This window comes from Perca fluviatilis, chromosome 4, assembly GCF_010015445.1.
Source record: "Perca fluviatilis chromosome 4, GENO_Pfluv_1.0, whole genome shotgun sequence".
Taxonomy (NCBI): Eukaryota; Metazoa; Chordata; class Actinopteri; order Perciformes; family Percidae; genus Perca; species Perca fluviatilis.
The window spans coordinates 29,979,195-29,999,831 of NC_053115.1; the positions used below are offsets into that span (position 1 = coordinate 29,979,195).

Sequence of the window (20,637 nt, forward strand, 5' to 3'; positions counted from 1 at the left end):
GAGCTATACCCCTCAAAATCCACTTTCCTCAGGATATCATTTTTTGTCTAGTAATTTGAATGTTGCATTCGAAAGGGGAGGCTAAGAAAATACACACTGCTGGGTGTTCGGTTTTTTTAAAGTGGCTTTTTTTTGGTTTATAAAAAGCCTTTTAAAATGTCAATGACGTCATAAAACACATACGGCCAGAGATAATGCTTTACGGCGAGCTCTGAGTCGCTTCCTTTCTTCTCTCGAGGCATCGACAACACAGCTGACAGGTTAGACTCTCCCGGTCAATACACGTGCTAGAAGGAGGTTTGCTAATGTTTTAAAGACCACGCCGAAATATTCACTCTGACATTCTGGTTCCACTTCGGATGCCGTCAAGCGGTATCTCCGATCGTAATCAGTCCTTCACTGACCAATCAGCATTCATTAGCAGAATGCTAGCGTGTTATGGGCAACAACGACTCAACCTGTAAGAAATCAAAAGGACATAAGTACTCGTTCATTCAACTTTCGACCTATAACCCATGTTGCAAAAACTACAATCAAATCTGAGGTTTCTCAACGACAATCAGGCCAAAGAGACGCATTTAGCCGTCTAGCTCCATAGAGTCCCATTCATTTTGTACTGTACCGCGATCACCCCCAGTGGAACTCCGGTGGAACTGCGACCAAATTTGGTACAATGGGGCTGAATAGGGAGTGGAACGGCTTTCTGTAGACCGGCTTTCTGTAGACCGTTTTGGAGACCGTTTTAGCGGAAACGGTGGGAGGGACTGAGAAGTTGTTGATGTTCAAATTGTTTTGGCTAACTCCTGGATCTTCCCAACCCTACCTACAGCACCTTTAAATACAGTGTTGAGGTACTTGTACTTTACTTGATTATTTCCATTTTATGGTAATTTATACGTCCTATTCTACATTTTGGAGACAAACTTATTTCTTACTTTACATTTATTCATTACATTATTTGACATTACATTAAACCTTGCAGATTTAGATCAACTAATACATTGTGCTGTATCATGATACAGTAGGTTAAACTACACAGCAGTATATGAAAGCTTAACATCCTAGTTCCCCTCCATCCCCCCCGACCGCCTACACATCGTCTCTGAACACACAAAAAACACCAACATGCCACAGGTCTGCATCTGTGAGCATAACCACGCCCCCTTCGTTTGAATATAAGAAATTGAAATAAAAAAAATTAAAATTAGTGAAATAAATGTGGACTTATGAAATAAAAGTCCCCTAAATAATTAACAGAAGTCAAACCTAATGAAAAAAAAAAAATGCTATTTCTTACCTGTTATCTGGTTTGCATCTTCAAAAGTGTGAAGTAACCAGGATGGACTCCTGAATTATTAAGGCTCTGACACACCAGCCCGACGGCCTACCTTCGGCAGAAAAGCCAGTCGTAGCGACTGCCCCCCCGAGTTGGTCAAAAAAGTGCCTCGGAATGTTTCCATGACAGCAGGCAGCGCTAATCTGTATTGTCGCCCAAAAAATGAACGCGTCAAGTGGGTCTGGCTGCTCCCGGATTTTACAACTGGGCATAATGTCGGCTTCGTTCAGAAATACGATCTCATATTTTACGAAGATAGTTCACCGAAACATGTTTCTGAAAAAATTTTAAGAGAGAAATGGGCCGTGCAGTTGCTGAATCGGTCTTCATTTCAGATCGACAAACGTCAGTTTGAAAGTTTTTCGTCAGATTTTGAGAGGCGTTCGTCGGGCTCATCCCGCTCGTCATTTCCGGGTTAGCACTCCACCAATCAGATTGGTCATTGAGTCCGACTGCCCGCCCTCCGACCCAGCATGTCAGGTCGGCCAAAATGAAGGCCGACAGCTCCTCCGGCCGAACACACCGAACAGACTTCAGTCGCTGACCTCGCCAGACTGTCCGACTGCCGAAAATCGGGTTGGTGTGCGAGGGCCTTTAGAGAAAGGAACATACATTGTGGCGTGAAAGAATGAAGCAGCTTGAAGGACTCAAAAAAGGTTTTTATTTCTGTAACAGAGTCATTTACAGCAGCAAAAACCTCCACAGATCTGCTGCAGCTACAATAAATATTCATGACCACACTCCACCTCTCCGGCTCGCTCCGTCTACTTCACTGCTGCTTTTTTTTTTTTTTAAGAGACAAACCAGTCTGTGTAAGTGGAAGGAATCACATTTAATAGACTGAGTATAATATGTTTTGGTGGTTAGAAATGTGGGAGTTTATTAACAACAAAACTACTGAGAGTAAAAATTAAGTTGTAACCAGTCTGCAAGTCTAAATTTGAGAGCATGCAGGAGCAAACATGATTTGTTGTTAGCAAACTTCCTCAAACAGCAACTTTTATTTTGAAGGGAAGAAAATGGAGAGAGCAGTCAGAGCCACACGCAGATTTCGGTCAAGTTTGGAACAGACTTCGAGTCGACAACTTGACCGAACCGTGTGTGTCCACTGCTCTCGGTGCAGATAGACAGCTGTGCGTTTCATTTGCCAACATCTTGCAAAAAAACATTACAATCTGGAGCATTTTTAAAAAGGAGCCGTTTGGCTGTATTTACACATGGTTCAAACGTTTTTTACCGTCTGTGTGAACAAGACAAAGAAGGATTCAGGTGGGTTTGCCTCGCGTGTGTGTGTGTGTGTGTGTTTCAGACATTGAGGGTCTTTTTAACAGAGAAGATGATGTCTTTGATCTGCGGCAGGCTGTTGTCCTCCAGGATTTTGGCATACGGCATGGGGATGTCGACGCCTGTCACCCTGGTGGCCGGAGCATCCAGGTAGTTGAAGGCAGGACCTGAAAACACACGTAGGAGGTTGAAGATTTTAGTTTAGCCGATGCCCTCAATTTTCTAGATGGTGAGAATTTCCGCTCCTTGCTCATGGAGCTGTTCATTTCCCTTCGCTCCCAGCTACTCCGCTCAATTAAGATTTCAACCCACTTTACTCTAATCGCTCGCCTCACGCTCCAAAAAAAAAAAGCTGCATTGTATTTATCAGATGACCAGCGCCCACCCTCCCTTCATTCGATCACGATAAACTACCTTTTTAATGAACGGTCTGTACACTTACAAAGTTCTCAATGCTTTGGTTTACATGTAGGGACCCTCATTATGCTACCGTGGAAGTGTGGTGCTATTTTGAGCCTTGTTAGTGGTATAGAAATAGTGTTTTCTTTTTCCTTTACCAGTGCCCCGACTATTAGCGGTTTGCGCTAAAACTGGTCACATTCGATTAGCATGAAAAAATATCCCAGAGAACGGTCGACTCAGTACGGTGTTATTAACCCCTAGGTTCATTTTGCGCCGGATTTCTCCTTTAACCGTGGTGATAGGTTACTTTTTTAACCGCGGTGACTTTATAATAACTTTATTTATATAGCACTTTTCATACAGCGAGTGAGAAAGTGAGAAACCACAAAACAAAATGTGCAGACACGTGTGTGATTAAACCAAGCAATTGAATTAGCAACAAACGACAGGCAGGCAGCAAATATCAAAAACAGGTATGCTAAGAACTATAGAATATGTGAAAGCTCAAAATAAAAACAGGGGAAGGCATAGCAAGAACCGCAAGAGTGACAGTGAGTTAAAAGCAATGCTGAATAGATACGTTTTAAAATTGTCATTTAAAAAATGTCCACGGAGCACGCGTTTCTTATAGTCCGGCCATGTCTGGATGAAGCCGTAAGAAACAGTAGGTCACCTACCGAGAGTACTACCAAATGAGCACAGCAGACAAACGGCAACGGGACATCCTCCAAGGTCCGAAAAAGGGCTTTAAAGCAGCGCGTCAGCCGTTACCTTCCATGATCCTGGCGCAGATCTCCGCTCCAACCCCAAACTGCGGCCAGCCGCCCTCCACCGTCACCAGGTGGTTGGTCTTCATCACGCTGGTCTCAATACACTCCACATCCAGAGGACGGATGGTGCGCAGGTTGATCACCTGACACAAAGACAGACAGGAAGTGGTTAACAGGCCGCCGAGCACGGGTCATCTGCGTGGGGAGACAGGCGTGTTCCTTCCTCTACCTCGCACTCGATTCCCTCCTTGGCGAGGACCACGGCGGCGTCCAGGCAGTGACTGACGTAGCGAGAGTGACTGACCAAAGAGACATGAGTCCCTGAAACACAGAAAGGAGAAGAAGAGAGGTTTAGGTCACATTTCACTCAACCCTCGGGTTTCCAAAGTTTTTTTTATAATCAGAAATATGGGTTTCTTTCAGCCAAATTGCCCAAAATAACATGGATGCATGCACGTACGTTGTATGGAACCTAGATATAACATTGTTCGCAGGTAAAATTAATTGATTATTTGTGTTTTATAGCATTTGAAAAACATTTTTTTTTAATGGTTTCAAAACAGCATCCTGACCAAACTTTGACATGTACCAATCTTTGGTTATCCACTCAACATCTTCTGATCTTAATTAGTCAAAATAATTCATTTTTCAACTCAAAAAGTAGGTATAATGTCATATAAATTAGGTTTATTGATCATGAATTAAAAAGCGTTGAGAAAAGTGACAAAAAAAACTTTCTGAAAGCGTCAAATAATTGGGGAAAAAAAGCAACAACCAACATTGGAAAAAGTGCCCCAAAAAAAGTTTTTTCAATTTTGACCAGGAAGGACAACAAGTTCATGGTTGACGGAAGACAACAAAATACCACATAAATGGGAACAAAACTAATTTTCTATTTTTTTTTTATGCAAACCATCAAAATCAAAAAGAAATTCAATAAAAACACTATTACAGACTGTTGCACCCATCTATTCGCCCTCTGTAGTGATTTCTGCAAATTCAGAAGAACAGTTCAACATTTTGTTTGCCCTTTTGTCGCCAAAGTGTAAGACAAAAGACCAGCTCGTGATACTGATATACATGCTGGAACTATCTGCTGTTGGGTGCAGTGACTGGTTGCCAGGTTTGGTACTACCAAATCTCACCTTGTCTCTCCACCTTGGCCTTGCCGATGGGAATGGTGAAGTCTTTGGACTGGGACTCCTCTGACATCTCGAAGGGAACACCGTACATCAGCTCGTTCTCCAGGAACACCACTGACACACACACACACACACACACACACACACACACACACACACACACACACACACACACACACACACACACACACACACACACACACACACACACACACACACACACACACACACACACACAACAACACACACACACACACACACACAAAAAAAACAGAGTTCAGTGTATACCCCATTTACACTATTCACATCATGGATCTTGGGCAGTTCGGTAGCTTACAAAAATGTAAGTGTAAATACAGACAAGACAAACCTCCGGAGGTGGTTTGGGACTCATTCTAGTCCGATGTTGAAAAGGTGTAAAAGCATTTCTCTCTCCGAAAAGCATTCTTAAAACTATCATGTGTAACAGAAATCAGTAAGTTTATAACAAATAAAGAGAATAGAATAAAAATAGAAACTATAAAACAATTGGACTCAAAATTACAATGAAATACATTACAATTACAAAAAAAAATAAAAAAAAACGTTGGTTCGGACCTTGTTTCTGACTTTCTAGATGTGTCCAGATATCAAAATCCACTTGAGGAGCAAGAACCTGCTCCACATGTGGAACACAGCAGTGAGCTTTACATGCGGCCGCGACAACTTTGTGGAACTTTTTTTTTTTGTGGTGTTGGACTTTGACCTGCTGTGGTGCGGTGTCTCACCAGGGTTGTCGTCTCTGATGGCTGATTTCAGGAGACCTTTGGCATCTTCTGCGTTCCAGGGACTCACAACCTTCAGGCCTGGACAGTGAGCGTACCTGCAGACAGACACAGCAACTGTTACTGCCAGACCAACATCACATACTGTTACTTCACCTACTACTACTACTACTACTACTACTACAGGATATCTCCTTTTTGGAACTTTAATTGTCTTTTTTTTTTTTATCCAAATCTCAGCTGTTACCTTGGTGATTACAATGTATTATTACTGATAAAATAATGGGCAAAACTACAAAAATAAGATCAAAGTTGTAAAAAAGTGAACGCACCATGCAGCGAAGCACTGCGAGTGCTGTGCGGCGACGCCTGCCGATGCTCCGTTGGGCCCCCTGAAGACGATGGGCACCGACTGAAAACCGGCTGACATGTAGTAGGTCTTTGCCGCAGAGTTGATGATCTGGTCAATGGCTTGCATGGAGAAGTTAAAGGTCATGAACTCACAGATGGGTCTCAGGCCAGCCTGGGGGGGGGGGGTGGTTGGGGCAAAGGTAACATTAGTGAGAGCTGCTGGGGGGGGGGAAACGACAATTCATGTTGACAAAATAACGTGGACACATGTCCAAAGCAGAGACGTCATGTTAAATCCAAAGAGTTTCTGAAGAGTAATCAGGTGTGTTGTCATGGCTGGCCTTCATTAGTATTAAAAGGTGCAGTAAGCGATGCTGCGCAAAGACTGATGATGTTTGAACATCCCACTCAGCTTATGAGTCACGTACCATCTGGTTAGTCTAACTGTACGTACACACCACCGCCGACTTGAGCTTCTAAAGTTGCCGGAAGTCATTCATTTTCAATGGAAGCTGGCTTCTCTCAGCTGCAAGGAGCGTCAAATCTGTCGGCGTCGCGTTTTGGGCGTCAATCAGAAAGTTGAAAGTATGTCAACTTTATGGTAATGAGCAATGACGCGGTTCAGCGGCAAGCAGCGGCAAACGCCAGCAACCAATTGGAATATAGACGTTCTTCGCGCTGGCTGATTCCGGAGAAACATACGATGTAAACTTTCGTTAGTACCAAAACATTAGCTCAGTGAAAATGAAGGAAAAGCTCATAATCGCCGTTGCTGGGTCCCCTATCATTTATGATATGACGTTGTTTGCGTATAGGGACCAGTTAACGTTACCTGCCGGTCACCTCGTCTCTAAACAGTCCGCTCGCAGTGAAGTCCTGCACAGGTCAACAGCTGGCGGCTGCTCGCTCTGCCTGCATTCTGCTGCGGTTCAGCGGCTAACGAGCGAGTTAACCGCTAACAGACACCGCTGCGACCAACAAACAATACAAATTCTGTCCTTATATATGTAATTTATAAAAGGTTTCTAGTGTCAATGTATTGCCCGAGCAGTGGCTGCTTGTGCTTTTTCTTCAATCATGTGTTGAACACGATCGAAGAATGCTGCCACGTCAGAGCGGCCAAAGCGTCCCCGTACTTTCTGACAAGCGTCCTCGACAGGGCGGCCGGAGCTTCTTTGCAGCTCAAGTCGGCGGCGGTGTGTACGTACAGTAAGGCATGATCTAAAACTCTTATATACGGATTTTTCCAAATGTCAATGGGAGAAATGAATGGGAAATTTACTTCCGGAACCCAAGGTCTCTCAGAGGAGGGGCGGGAGTGTTGAGCTCTATCCTTTCGGATTGTTTTCCATTTACACAGGCAGGGCGGTGTATAAACACCAGATTTATTTTCAGGGCACACAGAAAATAGAGAGCTAGGTAACCGTGAGAAGATATTTCATTGTACAGGGAAACATGTTTCCTTACTGTGCATATGACAATAATTTTTTTCACTTGAACTTAACGGGCAAAATTCCATTATAATCTTTCAGCATATTGTAATTCAAGTGGTCTAAGAGAAAACAAGACTTTTTCACCTCCTCTTTGCTCTGTTTTCAGGCTTTAGTAAATCTAGCCGTCACGGGATTCCTTGGCCAATCGCAGGTCCTTTCAGAAGAGAGAGTGATCCTATTGGCTGTTCTGACAAGCATATCCATGCGACAAAGAGAGGAAGGGGAGAGCAGCAGGAAGAGGTCTCACTCTACTTTAAATTGGCGGGTTTTTTTTTTTTGCATTCTACACACTGCAGCTCGGAATTAATTTTAATTTAGTACTTTTTCAAATTTTGTATTTGTTTTGCATGATAATGTTTGTATTTATTTCTTGCTGTAATATAAAAAAATATCTAGTGGAGGTCTTCACAGGTCCACTCCTAGCTCCGAGTAACTAACACCTGTCCCAAGACCTGAGTCAGACCAAGTCCAAATTATATCCAGGATGAGCCAGGATTTAGGCGACGTCAGGCACTGCCAAGATGGCCATTCATTTTAGCTCTATAGAAACCTATGGGTGACATCACGGAGACCACGCCCTTATTTTATACACACTATGGTAAGAGCGCACATTCAGTAGGTTACCCAGGGACATGCGTTTTCGCCATGAGGCCCAGGCCTTGTCATTTGAGTTTGTATAACTGGGTGGACCATGTTTCGAGCCTTTTACTGTGTTGTGGATGAAAAGAAACTCACCATGGCGGCTCCCACTGCGATGCCGGCAAAGCCCATCTGCACCAGAGAGAGAGAGCTGATTCAGTTTAGAGTACAAAAGAGAACATTTGTAAAGGGCGAAGTGGTATAGAGTCTCACCTCTGTGATCGGAGTGTCGATGATGCGTTTGTCTCCATACTTCTTCCACAGACCCCTGCTCACCTACACAGGCACGCACACACACACACACACACACACACACACACACACACACACACACACACACACACTTAAACCAAGCAACAGGCTATGTAACATTCCTTGTTCCCGATAAATTTTACGGTACGCGTTCTGTTAGGGAAAAATATAATGCGCGTGCCAATCGTCTGACTGCTGACGTTACGTGCCCTGCTGGACTTGTTCTTATGGATCTCAGCTATGAACTTGGTGAGAAGAACAATGTTATTATTGATCGAAATGATGGCCATAACTGCGGCAATAACACCCAAGTTAAACAAACCGTGGTTTGCCTTTAAAGAGACTAAAATAAAATGTGGCTGCACTAAGATAACAGGCTGAGCTGCTGAAACGTCCAATGTTAAAATGACCTACAGCTCATGTTAGCCTGATCTTTATTTCACCATTTTATCTCCTGGATCTGCTCCTCTGTAGCTTTTAGCTTTTCATATATACTGTGTATAGATTTGTCTCGGTTTCTGTATTTATTGTTTATTCGTATTCATGTTTAATATGTTTGTTTGTGTGCACCAATCACCAAGGCAAATTCCACGTAGGGTTAACTACTGTGGCATTAAACTCCTTTCTGATTCTTTTACTAAATTTGACTCACAGCCTGAGTGTATAACTGTGATAGGAACAGGTTTCAAGAAATAGGAAGTGCGAGTGACAACAACAAGCAATATTACTCTAACTGTCCCGTATCTGGTCCAATCACTGGCTAGTTAGCATCTCGCAAATGACATATGCTGAAATACGTCTAAACTGCTCTTTATGAAACTCGTCCACTGTGTTCTACTCACCTTGTAGGCTCCGTCGTACTGGGCCACCTCCTCACCCAACAGGAACACCCGCTCATCCCTCTCCAGCTCCTCGTCCATCGCCTGGTTCAGGGCATCACGGACCATCATCTGGAAAAAGTAAATAAACAAACAACAGCGTTGGCTGCAGTCAGTACGGACCCACTACTGTCACTCAGAGGACAGAGTTTATTCTCATGTCTTTTACATGTCAAGCCATCCTGTTAGTGAGGTCTGTAATACATTTTTATATACAAATTTAATTCAAACTGTCTGGGATGACTACAGAAACTCTGAATCAGAAATGCAATGAATGTCGCAAATGTAGCTTCCTTTGTTCGAGTTTTTACAACTACTTCTTAACTTGTATGTTTTACTACTCCTGCAATACTCAGGGTTCATACGCATTTTAACTAATACTTTTCGGCAAATTTCCATGACTATGTGTTCCTGAAAATGTCAGTCGACATTATACAATAAGAATAAAAATCTGTGTTAAAGTTTACCCTCAGAGGTTTAACTATAAAATGAATGACAATTTATGTGGTTCATAGTGGGATTCATAATATCGCTCCCCGAATAGAACGTTGAGGTTAAGACGACGTGAAAATACATTTATTAATGACATATTATTATGCTGTGTTAAAAACAATTCCATGACTTTCCAAAACCTTTCCAGGCCTGGAATTTGCATTTTTCAAATTCCATAACTTTTCCAGGTTTTTTCAAAACGTATGAACCCTGAATTGTCTTTTTTTTATATTTTTGTACATTTTACATAAACATTTATATACGTATACAGTATATATAAAAATTGTTTAGAGAAAGTAGGACATAAGTTTGTGTTAGGCTTACTCTGATTATTTGATTTGCATGATGAGGCATTGCGAGCCCCCCCCCCCCAAATATATATCTTTTTGTACATATCATTTATAATAACCTCCATTTTGCAAACCCAATGCATATCCGCACATCTGCACACCTAATTAAAAGGGCATACTTTTAGCTCTTATATTGGGTTTTTGACATTTTGATTGTGGTTTTAATTTTAATATTTGATTGATTCCCTAAAATGATTCTTTGTTCAGCGTTTTTTCGTTTGTGAACTGACATAAGGGTATTTCCCTCTGGGGATAAAGAAAGAAACTCCATCCATCCATCCATCCATCCATCCATCCATCCATCCATCCGTCCAGTTGACAGCTAAATTGTTATATTTCTGGTGTTAATGTTTTCTGTTGCTTCAACCAACCAGTGAACTATGAAAGCCCATTTTCGTTTCATGTGATGAAAAAGATTCTGCAAGTCATTATAATGGGAATTTCTCAAAATAATTACTTAGTATCTCAAGATAATGACTTAGTATATTTCGAGAAAGCTCATTCTTTTGAGATACTACGTCATTATTTTGAGAAGGTTTCTCATTATGACAGGATTTCTTTTTCATGACATGAGCGGAAATGGGTTTTCACAGTAAACAGTTTAATTTCTACATGTGTTTAATAGATGAAAATTAGGTTTGACAGGATGTGACATCTCGGTTCAGTGACAACAGCAGTAACCCTTAAACTTAACGTTATATTAAACCAGGAGACGTGAAACATAGTCCGACCATGTAACCACTGACAATTACAACGGTCAGCTGTACTTTGGCATTAACTCTGTAGTTAAACAACATAAAAACCCAACAACAGCTGGAGTGTTAGCTAGCTAAAGCTAGCCTGCTACGCTGCTAACACTGACCTGCACAGCGGCCGGAGCACTCTTGTGAAATCCCCGCCGGCCCAGAGCCGACAAGGCATTCTGTAGAAAAGACAGAGAGGCGCCATTACGGACACTAATCATCTACAAATGCAAAATTGTACATAAAAGATATTATTTTCAATACCTTTCCTGAGCGAAGAAAACACCTCACGGACGCCGCCATGTTTAATCTGTCCTCTGCCGGAGAGAAGGCGTGAACTCTACGTAGGTCAGATGTTTCAACTAATCAGAGCTGCAGTTTTCATGTAGGGCGGAAGCTGTCATAGCAAAAAGCCAATCACAGCAGTTGAGCGGAGACGGAGGCGTGAGAAACGTCGTGAGTGGGAAAAAAAATCCAAGGACACTGTACTGCGTTGTCATATGTAGGCTATGGAAGATCAATTCTGCCACGAAAAAAAATAGGATACCGGTATGTAAAATATAAAGAATGAAAAAAAATGACAAAATAAAAATATTGAATATACTAAATGGAATTTTTGTAATTTTTTTTATTTTTTCTTACAAGGCAACCCCAAATTCACATAAACCAGATTAAGGCCCTGTCTAGACAGGCTGCATTGTTAGATATAGTATCCATTTGCAAACAATAAATCTCGGCGCTATTTTAGTTTCCCCATAGACAAGAGGTCAAATTTCAAGGCTGAAACAGTAGATCATATAGGTCTAGATGTCAATGCAATTTGACATGTGTTTGAATTATAATTTTGACGAGTTTGTGTGCGACTGAAATGACAACAAGCAATATTACTCTAACTATCCCATATCTGGTCCATTCACTGGCTAGTTAGCATCTCGCAAAAGACGATGTGCCGAAAACTGCTCTTTTTGAATTATAATTTTGACAAGTTTGCATGCATTTATTTCTTGTAAAATAAATGCTTGTTTTATAGACATAATAATTAATAATTATTATTTTTCAACCTTGCCAGAATCTGAGCATTTGCGATACCTTAATAAATGATAAGGTTGATTGGTGGTCTGCCGTCATGCCCCTTCAGTCTTCCCCTGCCTAAGTGTATTTATGACCCAACACAATGGTCGGATATTGCTTCCCCTTTTAATTATGCCATTCTGTTGTGTCCTCTTTTCTGTAAAGATAAAATGGCATTAGACTGGAGAATCGAGTCCACTTGCTGCTTATTTGGATAAACTTACTATATTTGCATAATAGTAGTGGATGGAAAATGATTTCTTTGGATCCCCAGAGGGAAAATTTGGTTGTTGCAGCAACACAAAGACAGAAATGCAGATAAATAGAGAATGTAAAATAAGTAATAGCCTAAGTACACCTCTTGTATACACTATGCGAGGACTCAGGCAGCTTGAGTCTGCCACTGTGTTATACTCTAATATATCATTAGATTACTTTTACTCCTGCAATATGATAAAAGCAGGTTTTTACTGTTGTAGTTGAGTTAATTTTGAACTATAATAATCATTTTATTATGGATTCATTTGTTGTGTATTTTCTTGATTAATATATGAATTGTTTGGTTTTAAAAATAAATCTGAAAAAAAATTAGAAATGCTGTCCCAATTGCCCAGTGCCCAAAGTGACACATTCACAATGTTTTTTTATCCAAACCTGAAAATTATTAGAAATAAAATAGAATTATTAAAACTATTTCAACTAAAAGCCACAAATTCCCAAATTTGTGAAGCTGGAACCATGATGTCACGACTGACCAGGAGACAGACTGAAGTGATGAGTAGATCTTTAATTAACAAAGAGTCAAACAAGGAACAGGAAGCAACAGGCAGGAATCTTGTAGCTGAGCAGGCAGGTGTAGATCAGCGGCAGACAACAGGAGACAAAGCACAGGTATGGCAAACTTGGATTGAGCTGGAATAGCGTGTCAGTCAGAGAGTCATGAAGACATGTATGTAAGACCCGACAAAGAGTGAGTGTGTCTGTGCTGCTTAAGTAGGTGGACACTGATGAGATGCAGGTGTGAATCTGATGATGTGGTGTGATGAAGTGCAGGTGTGTGCAATCAGTACTTGGGGATTGTGAGGCCGGATGAGGTGAGAGTGCTGGGGAATGTGAATGGGAAACAACAAACGGAAAGTCCATGTAAACCTGACATTACCCCCCTCCCACTAGGCGAACCGCCATGCAAAAGGCAAACACGGGAGGGGCGGGCAGCCTGGAGTCCGGGTCAGGAGCGGGACAGGGCGCGCGGGGACCCGGACTCCAGGCTGTCCCCCAAGACCAGGGGACGAGCTGGCTGACGGAGCGCCCCTCCCGGAGGGCACGGCGGGGCTGATCCCTCCCGGAGGCCACGGGGGGGGCTGATCCCTCCGGAGGCCACGGCGGTCCTGGGAACCGTGTCGGCAGGACCTCCACAGTCCCCCTTTAGAGGGCGTTGGCCCCCCAAAATTTTCCTGGGGAGGCTCCCCGGGATGATGTCCAGGACAGGCAATGAGGGCTTAGAACTGGGCTGTACCGGCGATGAGGGCTTTGAACCGGGCTGTACCGGCGACGAGGGCGTCGAACCGGGCTGTACCGGCGACGAGGGCGTCGAACCGGGCTGTACCGGCGAAGAGGGCTTAGGAAGGGTGCTAGCTAGGTGGGGTTCAGGAAGGAGGCTAGCTAGCCTGGGCTCAGGGGAAATGCCAGCTAGGCTAGACTCTGGGGAGCCGCTACAAGGCCGGGATCCTAGGAACTCTGGGGAGCCGCTACACGGCCGGGACTCTAGGAACTCTGGGGAGCAGCTATACGGCCGGGACTCTAGGAACTCTAGGAGACCAGAGGACTCTGGGACACTAGAGAGCTCGGGGAGCTCGGGGACACTAGGAAGCTCTGGGACACTAGAGGACTCTGGGACACTAGAGGACCCTGGGACACTAGAGGACCCTGGGACACTAGAGGACTCGGGGAACCGGGGGACACTAGAGGACTCGGGGAACCGGGGGACAATAGGGGACTCGGAGACACTAGAGGACTCGGAGACAATAGGGGAACCGGGGGACACTAGAGGACTCGGAGACAATAGGGGACTCGGAGACACTAGAGGACTCGGAGACAATAGAGGACTCGGAGACAATAGGGACAATAGAGGACTCGGAGACACTAGGGACAATAGAGGACTCGGGGACACTAGGGACAAGGGAACCGCTACCTAGCCTAGAGTCAGGGGGAATCCAAACCAACCGGGACTCAGGAAAGCCACCAGCCAGCTGGGACTCAGGAAAGCCACCAGCCAGCTGGGACTCAGGAAAGCCACCAGCCAGCTGGGACTCAGGAAAGCCACCAGCCAGCTGGGACTCAGGAAAGCCACCAGCCAGCTGGGACTCAGGAAAGCCACCAGCCAGCTGGGACTCAGGAAAGCCACCAGCCAGCTGGGACTCAGGAAAGCCACCAGCCAGCTGGGACTCAGGAAAGCCACCAGCCAGCTGGGACTCAGGAAAGCCACCAGCCAGCTGGGACTCAGGGAAGCCACTAGCTAGCTGGGACACAGGGAAGCTACTAGCTAGCTGGGACTCTGGAGAGAGGCCGCTAGCAGGCCGCGTGTCTGTGGAGGCATGGAAAGAGCTGTACATCGGCTCAGAGGCAGGAGGACTGCACGTCAGCTCAGGGTCAGGAGAGCTGCACGCCAGCTCGGGGTCAGGAGAACCGCACGCCAGCTCGGGGTCAGACACCGGCTCGGGAACAGAAGGGTTGCTAGTCTCTGCAGGGCAGTTGCTGTGAGCAGTCTCGGCTGGGCAGTCGCGGTGAGCCGTCTCGTCTGGCCAGTCGCGGTGAGCAGTCTCTGGCTTCTGGTCGACTGGGCAGACGCTTGCTAGCTTCTGTCCGACTGGGCAGTCAAATGGCTCCCTGCTGAAATGGGCCTGTGGTGAGGACTTTGGCACCGGATCGGCTGGCTCTGGATCGGCAAGCGCTACCGTAAGGGAGGAACCACAAACCCAAAGGGCTCGGTCCAGAAACTCACTAAACGGCAGTTTTAAGTCCTTGAGCAGCAGCATCCGAGCAAGTGGGTCATCTAACCCGCTCCAGAACTGATACTTCAAGAAGTCCTCCTCCCAGCCCGCATCTCGATAATAACAGAGGTAAACTGCAACAAAATCTTCCAGAGTGTCTCCATTTTGATTAAACAGCTGATCTTCCATGGCGTCCTCATCCATGTCCATTTTGTTCTGGTCGGGTCTTCTGTCACGACTGACCAGGAGACAGACTGAAGTGATGAGCAGATCTTTAATTAACAAAGAGTCAAACAAGGAACAGGAAGCAACAGGCAGGAATCTTGTAGCTGAGCAGGCAGGTGTAGATCAGCGGCAGACAACAGGAGACAAAGCACAGGTACGGCAAACTTGGATTGAGCTGGAATAGCGTGTCAGTCAGAGAGTCATGAAGACATGTATGTAAGACCCGACAAAGAGTGAGTGTGTCTGTGCTGCTTAAGTAGGTGGACATTGATGAGATGCAGGTGTGAATCTGATGATGTGGTGTGATGAAGTGCAGGTGTGTGCAATCAGTACTTGAGGAGATTGTGAGCGGATGAGGGGAGTGAGTGCTGGGGAATGTGAATGGGAAACAACAAACGGAAAGTCCATGTAAACCTGACACATGAAACATTTTCAAATAAAAATGACTTAAATGATTGTCAAAATATTTACTATATACTACTAAAATACTAATTTGTCAATAGATTAATTAGTTAACCAACATTGATAATCTATTATACATGTTTTTATGCAAAATATAAAGTAACTAAAGCTGTCCAATAATTGTAATAATAAAGTACAATATTTCTCTTTGAAATGTAGTGGAGTAGAAGTGGAAAGTGGCATGAAAAGAAAAGACTCAATTAAAGTTCCTCAAATTTGTTATGAAGTGCAGTACTTGAGTAAATGTACTCTGCTCTAGATGCTTTATAAAACTGTTCCTCCTCTCTAATCCCCACCCTTCCTTCACAGCCTGAATTTAGCCACCTTAGCTGGAGGCAAAAACATTACATTATAGACCATTTAAACAGATTTGCATACAGCAATACTATTTTTTTGAAGCAGTTCAACCAAGAATCTTACGCAACCTGTTTGTGTCTCGATTTATAATTTAAAGGTTGTATAGACTTTTTTCCACACACAAAAACATACGTGGTATGGGGGTTAAAGTCTTTGGGGTTGTTAAAATATTTGAAAGAACTTTCAGTATATGCATTTCTATACAACACCAACTATGTCCTCAAAATGACCACAGACTCTGTCTGCTTTCAGTGTCTCTCATAAAGGCCTGTCGTTAAAGGAATCCAGTCATGTCCAGTCCACTGGACATGAAAGCAAAGCTTGTACATAAATCAATTGGTCTAGCCTATCTCACTGTCAATCAACATATCAATAGCCCTGGTCCTGACATGTGAGCATCAAAGTTTGGTTGTGTCCATTTCTACTGAATGGGGGAAGAGGCTTTAAATTGCTTTAAAGGCTTTAAAAGCAAAGGCAACTGGACTTGAATTCTTGAAATTGTATTATTGGTTATGCTGCTTTTGTGAAGAATTCACATTCCAGAAGTTGACCCTGTGCCAGCATGAAATCAGAAAGATTAGTGACATGGTTTGATTTAAATGAAACCTGAGTAAAAGTATTATTATTTTTGGGGCATTTTTAGGCCTTTATTTGACAGGACAGCTGAAGACATGAAAGGGGAGAGAGAGGGTGAATGACATGCAGCAAAGGGCCGCAGGTCGTACCGTGCGTTCATGGACATCGGAAAAACGTTTTTCCGAGTGAAAACGTCACCATTCACGTAACGTCCTGTGGGAATCAGAGGTGGGAAACTCTTGTGTTGTGCCTCACAAGATGGTTGATTTGTGCGGATTTACTGCAATTGACTACCATCCACTGGAATTAATAGATTTTTCCACCAAATTGGGCTATTTTATAGAGCAGCAGATCATTATTATGAAGCAACAGTGTGAAAAACTGACCCACTATGCCACCCAGAAAAATGTATCTGCACAAGCACACACTTCCCTAAGGAGAAGTCTAATTAGCGTAACCTTTGTGAGCTCTAAGATCTTTACACTTTGAGTGGCAGCAGGAGTAGCTGGACATGGTGATAAATACTGTAATCAACTCTAGCCTTCCCATAGACACTCGACCAAAAACACAGCAGTGCTGATATTTGATTAATTGTTGAAGTTATTAATCTTACCTCACCTTTTCCCCTCTGCCATGATGCAGCTGGACAACGTAACGATGGCGCTTAACGCCACGGCTTAGCTGGTTCACAGTGTGGAGCTTTCTAAGGACCAGACCGGAGTGACCGCCAAGATGTCCCACTTGAACTACACAATGACTGTCTTTTTTGATGGATACACTGCACAGATATACATTAAAGGTGCAGGACACTACATTCTGGATTATATATATATAGATGTTTGTGTTTGAGTATAGAATAAAGAGTTCTTCGACTCAACACCACAAAAAAATCTGTAAATTGCCTGTAATCAGTTTTAAAAAAGGTTTTCCACAATGTCGTGCAGCTCTGTAGGCTGCATGTCAAGTTTTACTTGTCTGTGACCGTGTAAACGGTGCTGTCATCCCCAAACAGGAAAACCAGGTTTTGGTTCTACACATCTCTGAATCATGAGCCACATTTTTGTGGTTAATAGCTATTTGCCCAGTTGGAGAAACAACCTGATCAATCAGAGCCTTTGTGGGCGGCTTGTTAGTGACATTATTAAGTAGTCAGGTAGGCTAGATAAATCAACACTTCTTAGCAGTGGTGGCTGTAGACCATTTCAAATGGAGGGCCAGGCTGGGGCCACATGCAATTTTAGGGGTACCAAATATATTAAGCAATTAATATTAAGTGTTTCATACCACAAAACCTTCATAGGTCTGGTTCTACAAAGGACTAACGGTACACATATCACAATAAACACAAGAATACTCATTCAGTGTTAACCTACATTTTATCTCTGCACATGAATAATGTCCCCTGTTTGGGGATACAAGTGGGGTTAAAACAGATAGGGGGGGGGGGGCAGAGGGGGTCGAGGCTTAATATGATAGGGGGCACTGGCCAGTAAATATCTTTTTTTTTAAATATGGATTACTACTTATATACTCATGTAACTAAACTTCTTAACTTTAATAACATATTGTTTATTAGTTGATTTATAATTTGTATTAATAATCTAAATCTGCAAAGTAATTGAAGTTTTAAATGTAATTTAAAAGTACAATATTCACCTCCAAAATGTAATGGGTAGAATAGGATATGGTAGTATAAAATAGAAAGTACAAGTACACCTCAAAATGGTACATACAGTAAGTACAGTACTTGAGTGAATGTACTTAGTTACTTTCTCCACAGGTTCTAGAGATTTAAAGGTTTTGGTAGTTTGAAAAAGTTATGCACAACAATTCGTAGGGCTGTGCAATTAATCTAAATTGTAATCACGATTACGATTTTAGCTCCTAATGATTGCAAAAAGTGGAAATTGGAAGTGGAAATTGCGTCGTATGTCCTTCTTTTCGGCCTGATGTATGTCACCTTCTCCTTTCTTTGTGTTGGAATTCTAAACTCCGGTGGATTTCTGAGGACTATGGTTAACTGCTCCTCAGATCTCTGCAGGGTAAATCCAGACAGCTAGCTAGATTATCTGTCCAATCTGAGTTTTCTGTTGCACGACTAAAACAACTTTTGAACGTACACACGTTCCACCAAAACACTTAGCGCCGCCCAAGACGATTGTGATTGGTTTAAAGAAATGCCAATATCTCTCCTATCCCAGAATGCTGTGTGGACTAGCCAGACCCTCCTCCATAGCGCTTTGGAGGAAGGTCTGGCAATGCAAGACTATTTTGCACATAATGTTTTGCAAGTAAACTTATTTTGTCTTGTTTTCTGAATGAAAAAAAATGGCGTATTATTTAATACTATTTAAACATTTGAAAATATGTTGTATACTATTTATTTTAAGGTGAATTAAAAAAAGTTCAACAAGAAAAGTATTAAGGTAAACTTCACAGTTCAAGGTGTTTTTACTGTTGATTTGTTTACCTGTTTTTTAAGTTCAATAATTGCATCATCTTTACAGAAGTCAATGACTAATCGTGTTAAATAATCGTGATTTCAATATTGACCAAAAATAATAGTGATTATGATTTTTTCCATAATCGAGCAGTCCTAATAATTCGTAAGATATCTCTGAAATTACGGCTGGTCTCGTGACAGTTACGGCGACCGGTTACGTTTAGCCACAAAAAGGTGCCTGGGAACCGGCGAGGTGACAGTTAGGTTTAGGCATTAAATTGACTAGTTAAGATCAGAATTTTTGATGTGGTTTGGGTAAAAACAAGAAAGAAGTAGGCCTACATCCGGGACACAAACACCTGTTTTCTGGGTGAAAGTCTTGGGTTTTCCCCTCAACTTCAAACTCTGCTCCGCTCTGTGTCAGACTATTTCTTGTTCGTGACCAGTAGTTCCCTGGATTCTCCACTGGTTGCCCAGGTGGAGACCAAACGTGAGCTAAAAGGAGGGCGGTTATTAGACTTACATTCATCAGTTGGACACAAACGCATATATTCCAATAGCAGCAGGACAGCAGGAAGTTAAACCACGTCGACAATGAGTCAGAAAACGTCCTTGATGTGGAAACACATAAGATGCTTTTGAGAGAAGTTAGCCATCTGGGCTTTCTGTCAGAAATCTTATTTCATGGTTTCGGCAACAAAACTATGTGGTTAGCTTGAGGAAAAGATCATAGCTTCATTTAAAATAGACCCTTTTGGCAGAAAGCCCTGAAGGCTAACTTCTCCCATGTGCAGGACTACATACTATTTGGTTGTAATTATCTCTCAGTAGTTTAGCTTTTTTATTGTGTTTGCAGGAAGTAGCTTGTGAACAATAAGGTGCAAAACGTAAATAAATTACATGAGACATCTGAAAGAATTCAGATGTAATGGGAGGATTTGATGCTAGATTCAGATTGCATAAATGCTGTGGAACCTCAAAGGACTGCAGCCAGTGATGTTGTGTGTGTTTTATTCCTGTTTCTGAGCAGCTGTGTGAACCCTGCTGACGAAACCGTGATGGTGGAGAGCAACGGACAGGGAACAGCCAACTACTTCTCCTTCAACATGTTCCAGTTCTCTGGGCACACTGGAGACTTCTACCTGCATTGCAGACTCAACCTGTGTCTGTAAGAGAACAACTCCTGCGCCCCGGTATGTTCCCAAAAATACAAATACATGCAAGCTAAGAGCATTAGTGAGGTCCAACACTGATGTTGGGTGATCAGGTCTGGCTCACTGTCGATGTACCCAAATCTGTTGGATGGGGTTGAGGTCAGGGCTCTGTGCAGGCCAGTTAAGTTCTTCGGCACCAAACTGGAAAAAAACCATTTCTTAATGGATCTGGTACAAGGGTATTGTTATGTTCAAACAGAAACAAGTTTGTTTCCCAAACTACCACAAAGTTGAAAGCACACTAGCATTAAAGATTTCCTTCCTTGGGATCTAAGGAGCCTCAACCAGACAAAAACAGACCCAGAACAAACGTACACTAAAGTATGTGATTGGGATCAACAACCGCCATCACTAATGGGGCTATTAACCTGAAAATTGACAGATCTAAGGGCATTATGTTCAA

General features: G+C 43.0%; 1 protein-coding gene across 1 annotated transcript; it reads right to left on the reverse strand.

The window, feature by feature from the left end:
- Positions 1-1,974: 1,974 nt before the first annotated feature.
- Positions 1,975-11,299, reverse strand: pdhb (pyruvate dehydrogenase E1 subunit beta). The gene is made up of 11 exons (XM_039796657.1): positions 11,161-11,299; positions 11,016-11,075; positions 9,276-9,383; positions 8,395-8,457; positions 8,278-8,313; positions 6,031-6,221; positions 5,702-5,796; positions 4,938-5,048; positions 4,022-4,113; positions 3,794-3,935; positions 1,975-2,787 (listed from the first exon to the last, which is right to left on the reverse strand). Exons 1-11 carry the CDS (start codon positions 11,197-11,199, stop codon positions 2,642-2,644), a joined length of 1,083 nt encoding a protein of 360 aa, XP_039652591.1. The 5' UTR covers positions 11,200-11,299; the 3' UTR covers positions 1,975-2,641.
- Between the last annotated feature and the right edge of the window lie 9,338 nt (positions 11,300-20,637).